Source organism: Phytophthora sojae, assembly GCF_000149755.1.
Source record: "Phytophthora sojae unplaced genomic scaffold PHYSOscaffold_10, whole genome shotgun sequence".
Lineage (NCBI taxonomy): Eukaryota > Oomycota > Peronosporomycetes > Peronosporales > Peronosporaceae > Phytophthora > Phytophthora sojae.
In genome coordinates, this window is record NW_009258124.1 from 2144905 (window position 1) to 2152549 (window position 7645).

At 55.4% G+C, this 7645-nt stretch overlaps 2 protein-coding genes across 2 annotated transcripts; one reads left to right on the forward strand and one right to left on the reverse strand.

Moving 5' to 3' along the window:
- Positions 1-1563: 1563 nt before the first annotated feature.
- Positions 1564-1830, reverse strand: PHYSODRAFT_380650 (hypothetical protein; the record flags this gene model as incomplete). The annotated part of the gene is made up of 1 exon (XM_009537607.1): positions 1564-1830. A coding segment is annotated over one exon (267 nt), but the record flags the coding sequence as incomplete, so codon positions are not given.
- A 5093-nt stretch (positions 1831-6923) lies between these two features.
- PHYSODRAFT_339622 (hypothetical protein) lies at positions 6924-7631 on the forward strand (the record flags this gene model as incomplete). Its single annotated transcript, XM_009537608.1, has 3 exons — positions 6924-7113; positions 7149-7285; positions 7369-7631. Coding segments are annotated over 3 exons (590 nt in total), but the record flags the coding sequence as incomplete, so codon positions are not given.
- Between the last annotated feature and the right edge of the window lie 14 nt (positions 7632-7645).

The following is a 7645-nucleotide window of genomic DNA, read 5'->3' on the forward strand; positions in this document are numbered from 1 at the left end:
TGTAAAGCGTTGCCAGTTGATATCTGGCATCTACAGTTTCAAGGACAATTTTCGGGCAGATGCTGCGGCTGCGAAGCAGGCGCAGGAGATGACCGTAGCTCATAAGAAAAGTCATCAATAAAACTAAAGAGAGGGGTTATACCAAAATCCTCCTATCCCAGCCTTCGCGGAGCCCTAGTTACGGAGCTGCCTGACCTCTCATATGTTTTTTACGGCGGGCTCCACTGTCATTTGCCTCCGATACCACATTTAACCAGAGTTCAGCCACCCCTTGAAAAGGGTTCCACGGTCCATGTGCATAAATCGTCGGTCGTCAACTCTTACCTTAAACTTCAACGATTAACGCAATCGTTTGTTTGCTGATACAAACGGGGCGATCTCCGGGTCGATAAAAAGTTGACCTCAGTTTAATAACTTGTTATACCTTCGAACAAGGTAACCTTTGAATGGTCGCGTTTGGGCGCCGTTCAACATGAGTTCGTGTGTTCTTAAAAAGGGGTAAAATTCGATCAAAATCGCCCCCGGGCAGGCTATGATAGTTCATTGGCCCTACCCCATTCTCAATTGTACTGGCTGAGCAGCTCGGGTCAAGTTGCTGGTGGGCCGACCTCTTAAGTACGGTAACGTACTTTTGACGACGTCCCCACGCTTCTCCCAAACTACTGCTGCTCCCGCAGCACATATCGGGGATGTGTGGCGCGTAGCTCGTAGTGTATAGAGGTGTTGAGGCCACAATTGTGTGCGCGGTGGGGGTGATCTTGAAGAGGAGGGGCCCTTGGTGTAGTAGTACATGGCGCGGTGGGGGCGATCTTTAACAGGAGGGCATGTGGAGGGGCGCTATTGCGCGATGGCGGACACACCGGGAGTAAGAAAACAAGCGATGTTAAAGTTGTTCGAAGAGGACTACCGGTCCGTTTGGCATTTGCAATGACGGTGCATAAAGTTCAAGGGCTTACCTGCGATAAAGTTGTTTTTCATTCTCACTCGGTCCCTTCATGTGCATTTGCGTATGTCGCGCTATCCAGGGTTAAGCACAGAAATGATATCATACTCACTTCCCCGTTAACACTTGACAAATTGAAAACATCGCCAGAAAAGCTTCAAATATTCCAGGCCGAGGAGGAAGGAGTGAAGAAAGCAAGACTCAAAACTGCTGACTACGCTACAGCGATCATTGCATCCACGTAAGAGGCAACTCTGCAACACAATAGATGCATATAGATCCATGTGAATTCGCAACCCAGTTTCCGACTCCGCTTATTTCTTTCGGAGGTACAGGAATAATATTTGGAACATCGGACAGAAATGACGGGCCTAGATATGTATCCGTTATCTGCACTAAATTTGATGATGATGAGGTATATTGGATAACTGACCTTAGTCTGAATCCTAACAACCCTATAGCCGATGTTGTACCTTCGGCTGTCCCTCTCTCTAGTCGACAGCTTACTCTTCGGTGTTGAAAACTTCCATAGCCCACTCCGCGTAGTCCCGTCGTGCCAGCTGCGCTATTCGATGGAAGTTTGCACTGAAAGCCTCACTGTGTAAGATGCTCATTTGTTCTGTTTCGGTCGCCAACTGTGCTAAGCTGCGAGAACTTGCGTTGGCGGTTCTGGGCAGCAGGGTCCATGACGCCACCCTGACTTTGTCTGCTAGCTGCCGGCACTTGTTAAACCATATTCGTAGCCGTGTGGACTTCGGGGGCGTTCTGGCGGCCAGCGCCCTTATCAGCAGGGCATTGTCTTCAGCAATGTGAATTCGTTTCTGCTTCTGTCTGTATGTCTCGCTGAGAACATGAAAAAGCGCCACGAAAGCCGCGGTGTTCAACGTGCATTTGGGAGATGGGATCGCCGTGCTCGTGCCCCAGAATACTTATCCGGATTGACTTGACCGCCTTGGCGAATCAAGACACCGCCTGCTCCGTTTCGTCTTGGGATTCCGCCCGTGCAACCATGAATCATGCCGACTACCTGGCAAGATACTGCTGGTCCGCCCATTGTAGGCGTCGTTGCCTCTTTCAGCAGCCTGGCGTATATCAACTTTGTGATTAGCCATTCCACGTAGGATTCTTGCGTGAGGGGCGTATCTAACGCGACCTGCGTGTAGGTGCGCCGAAGCTTGGCTCTCGTTCTTGCAATCACCGCCTCGCCCTCGGCTGCTGTTTCACCGTTCGGGTATAATGCATCCAGCCGACAACGCCAGATAGCTCCAATTGTAGCCGTCACACCTGCTCTCCAGTATTTATTTGCAAATTCTGCCACCAGCCCTAGTGAACCTTGCGGCAGCTGGCATCCCTTCTTAGCATTGCGCTCAACATGGGCTCGCAGTCGTTCCGGGGGTAGTTTAAGCTCCAAAGTAAAGATTTCAGATACCTTCCCAATGTCTGGGTCTCCATTTAGCTGCAGCCAGCCTTCTCGAAAACAAGCCCATGCTGTTCGAGCCACCAGACACGTCCAGAAACTGTGGGAAGCTGTGCTTGTGGCTCCACACTCCGGATGCGGGCAGCTTCTTGAGGTGGTATGCGGATACCACCCACTACATCTCTGCAGTTTGAGCCGATGGAGGAGCTGATGGTCGTATGTTGTGGTCCCCACAATATGACGTATCGAATCCCATTTCAACTCATTCAACGCCTTGCCCATTCGGCAATGTTCATCGATCCACTTATTTCTTGCTCTCTGGATAATACGTCGCCCTTATGACGTTTGCGCGCTGCAAAGTAGATTGAGAAGTGAGTTCATTAAGCAGTTAGACAAAGCTCCCTAACTACTTGCCTAACAGGAGGGCGCCCCCTGTAGCAGCGCCCTCCAGCTCCGCAGCACCAACCACTGGCGCTGATTATGCAGTACCGCCGTTGACGCGGCGGCGATTATGTAGATGCAGTGTTGGCGCGGTCCGTGCGTCCTGTCGGTCAAGCTGTCGGTGTCGGTCGGGCTGCAGCGTCGGCGTCGTCGGCGACGTCAGCGCCGGCGTCGTCCTTGGTCTGATGTGTCCGTTGTCTGGTCAAATACTCCACACTGCCCCCCAAGACGACGAGACACCTTCAGAGCACCTTCGTGTCACACGCCGCGGTGACGTTTTCTGCACTCATGTAGCCATGCCCCGTCGTATGCACCCAACTTCAACGGCAACGAGGTCAAGTTGTACCCATCTTGTGCGATCACCCATAACTTTGTCCTCAGCAACCCGTGGACCCCCAAACTTTTACTGCAATTCGGCCATGTCATGCTGGTCAGCATACTTGGCCACCAAAGCTGGAACATCATGCTGGATCGAGCTGGCGGGCTCCCAGGAATTCTCGATATCCTGGAGCCCACGCCAAGCGACAAACAGCTCCAGCTCACCGGAGGCAGAGTTGACACGGTGTCCAACAATCTCCCGGACCTCAAGGGCAATTCCTTGCAGGGAGACGTGCTCACAGATCTCGGCGGTCTCGTCGAGGTCCTTGTCGTGGTAAAACTTAAGACGCGATCCGTGGACGTTGTGCTCAGCCCCAGTGAGCAGGTAGCGGATGAGGAACGAATGCGGAAGGGCCTTGACCACCTGGAAGGGTCCGACCCAACGCACAAGCAGCTTGCCTCCCTGGAGGCGCTGGTCCACACGCGACCACAGCACGTAGTCTCCTTCCGAAAAATTGCAAATTGTTCCCTTGGAGCGAGCCATGGCAACCATGCGGCGCTGCTCGCGCTGGCCGCGCACAACACAGTGCAGGCCCTGTAGACTGCGGCGTAGCTCCTCGACAGCCTCACGGAACTCGGCCTTTTCCAGCGGCAGCGCGCGCGGCAACTTGTCCACCGGGATCATCACGACGTCCAACGCCGAAGGCGCTGGTAGTCCCGTGAGCAGCTCGACAGGGGCACAATTTTCCAGCGAGACCACGGGCGTGTTGTTGAGATTGGCCTGCACGAGTGGCAGTAGATGCACCCAATTGCGGGTGTCGAGCTGGTTCTCGAGCAGCATCACCCTCAGCACTTGGAGGATATCGCGGTTCACCCTTTCCACGGTGCCGTTGATCCACGGTGAGTACACCGGCACAAAGCCGCGCGATACTCCGAGCCGCTCAGCTAGCCACTCCATCACGTAGTTCTTAAAATGTGCTCCATTGTCTGACATCCACATTGCTGGCAGCCCAAACCTCTTGTGCCAGTCCAGAATAGCCTCCACAGCTGTCTGGCTGTCAGCAGAGTCCGCGGCCACCAGCTCGCAGTAGTGGGTCAGCTCGTCCTTCAAAACGAGTACGTACTTGGCCTCGCCATAGCTTTCACCCAGGTAGAGACAGTCCATGTGCATGCACTCGTTTCGGTCGGCCCCCTCTCGGTCGACCGTCCAGTCACGCTGGATCAGTGTACCACCCTTGACATGCTTACAGAGGAGGCACTCGTTGATGAAACGCACGACGGCTGGTCGGACGTTATCCAGCGAGAAATGTCGGTTAAGACTTTTAACCATCACGTGGACACCGCGGTGTCCTTGTGCACCACAGTGCGCGACCACAAAGATACGCTTCACCAAGCTCTTGGCCTTGGTCGGGATCCAAAGGCGTCCTTCAACTTCAACAGCTCCATTCACCTCCTCTCCCCCATCGGGTGCGTCGCGGCGGTGCTGCCGCTGGGCCTTCACCACGTCGTCTCGCGTGGGCCAGACGAAATAGTCGTCCTGCAGTGGACGCAGCTCAGAGAGCGTCTGGGCAGGTCGCGTGGTCACGCGGTTGACAGCGAGAGCTTCACCAGTACCAGTTGCCGGCTGCCCCCAGCGAGAGATGATGTCGGCCCAAAGGTTGGCCTCTCCAGCGATGTGGTGAATCATGTATCTGCAGCTGATCAGCTTCAACACCCAGCGTTGTAGTTTGCCTTTGACATGCTGCTTCACTTCCTTGTCAGGCGAGAACAACTGGATCAGGTTAGAATGGTTACAGTAGATGTGAAACCCTTCCTCCCGCGCGAGCATGTAGTCTAGTGCATCACATGCCTTCACAATGGGGTACCCTTCTTTCTCCACAATTGACCAATTGAGTTGCGCACCCTTGAACATTCCTCCACGGCAGATCAAACGTTCATGCGATTGCTCCTCTACTGGAACGCCCTCTTGCCAGCGGCGGACCTGCGTGACCACCATAGCGTAGCCGGACAGCGAGGCGTCGCTGAACATGCACACGGTTGCCCCACGTTCAGGGGAAATGAGCTTGCATGATCGCTCAACCATTGCCAACGTGTTCCTGAATACAACTTCCTCATCAGCAGTCCAATCGAGTGTAGCTCCGCTAAGCTGAGCTTTACGGCGGCCCCGCTCCCTCACCACTTGCTCGAGCTTCTCCTGTAGTGGTGCCACAGTCCTAGCATAGTCCACCATGCTGTCGCGCAGCCAATTCAAAGCGCACAAGAAATGCTGCAAAGCGGCCCCGGTGGGTGGCAGCGGCATCTTCAAGAGAGCTTCGAGCCGCTCGGGGTCAAGGGCCGCTCCTTCGCCATCGATCACCTTACCGCACCACTTAACGCGGCGCGCGAACAACTTGCACTTCTTGGCATTCAACTTCAACTTGCGCTGCCGCAGGATGGAGAAGAACTGCTCAAGGTTGATCAAAACGCCCCTGGGGTCTGAGCAAAAAGCAGGACGTCGTCAATCCACACGAGAAAGCTCTTAAACAACAGCTCCTTCAGGACGTCATTCATCTGTGCCTGGAAATGGCCTGCCGAGTCGCTGGCCCCCTGGGGCACACGGGTAGGAGTAAAGAATCCGTCCTCAGTCACAAAGCTGAAAATTTCACGGCTGTTGGAGTGGAGTGGCATTTGCCAAAAACCCTTGTGAAAATCAAAAGTCCCGAAGCCGTAGGCGCCGCGTACTGCCCCCCCCCCACCACCACCACCACGGCAAGGTTTGGCGCAGCTCCGGCTATCGGTACAGTCAGTGAATTGATCTGCACATGCAGGCACAGAGCAACACGACAACATCCGATGAGTCCGCGCACAGAGAGCAGGAGTTGCCGTCCGCATACTTACCGGTTGCACAAGCGCTTGCTCCGGCCAACCACTGCATGTTTAGGACTGCGCGCCACGAGGGCGCCCTCCGGTAGATGGATACCAACAAACAGATAAAACAACAATTCAGTTTCCATTTTACCCGCAATACCACAAGTACAAGCCAGCACCTTACACTTGGCAGCACTTGCGCCTCCGGCGCGCGCTTCCGTCCAGTTCCAGTTCCAGTCTCCGTTCGAGTTCCAGTTCCAGTTCCAGATCCAGGCCAGTCCTGCCACGCGTCGCTAGTGTGCACGCCGACCAGCCTAGTCCATCCCGCGTTGCCGTTGCGCACGCCGTCTTCCTCGCCTACGTTCTTCGGTGCGCCGCACCTGTACCTCTCGCCGTTCAGCTTCTCCGGGTGCGCCGCGCGCGTTGCCTCGTCCGTAGCTTCGTTCCGCTCGTCGCCGACGGGACCTCCATTTTCGCCGGGCTCGCTCCTTTTCTTTCTGGGGAGGAGTGGCGACGCGCATTGTCACACGTCACTTCGTGTCGACATCTCATTGGTGCATTTAGCCCACTCACTCCCGCGTGTCCATACGCGGCACCCACCTCGACCTTCCACTTGTCGCCTCGGCTATCACTTGCAAACAGTGCGCAGCCGAGTGTAACATCCGCGTCGGTGGTCGTTACGAGTCTAGTAGTAGGAATCTTTGTGCTCCGAGGCGGGCTCGAGCTAGCGCCGGACGGAATTTCACCAGTTGCTTCCTTCGGGGCGCTGGAGCAAGTGGTTGGTACTTGTCGGAAACAGAGCTCCAGGACAAGTTTCTGTGACTTCGTTGGGGCTTACAGACATTGTCGGAAGCAGCGCTCCTGGGAGTGCCTGCGACTTCAAACTTTGATTGATTTGGCTGAGGAGCTTGCGCGCCCCAGCCATCCATTGACGACGTGTCTAGCGTAGGCGCAAACATGGATGAAGCAGCGATGCAGCACGCGGACAGCGTGCAGCAGATGTTCGTCTCGCTCGCGGCGATGATGCGCGAGCAGCAGCAGTTCATGGCACAGACAGCCGAGCTGCAGCGCCAGATGGCGGCGACACTGCAACAGCAACGGCAGCAGCAATCCACCTCGCAGCAGCAGCAACCGTCGGTGGCCGACTGTTCGTCGCCAGACACGCGCGAGTACCGGGCCGAGGGCATCACCATGCCGAAGTTCTCCGGCACAAGGACGACGACGTCGCGGACTACCTCTTCAGCGCCAAGCTCTACTTTGAGTCGAAGAACATCAAGTACGGCGCCGACTCGCCGCAGCAGCGCCCCTTGTCGCTCTTGGTGGCAAACTTGAAGGGACCAGCAGCGGCTTGGTACCACGAGTAGTCTCCCACGACAGGAACTTCCTGCACTCGGTCACGCAGTTCGAGGAGCTGCTGACCAGCGAGTTCACGACACCCGTTCGGCAAGAGCACCTGCGTGACCAGCTCCTACGCCTGCGCCAGAACAACTTCACCTGTCTTGAAGATTACGTGTCGGCCTTCCGGCACATCATCTACAAGGTAGAGGAGATGAGCGACATCGACAAGGTCATGCATTTCCAGAAGGGGTTGGTCGTAGAGATCAAACAAGAGGTGAAGCTGCGCCAGTTCAGGAACACGACAGACGCAATTTCGTTTGCACTCATGTACGACCGCACGC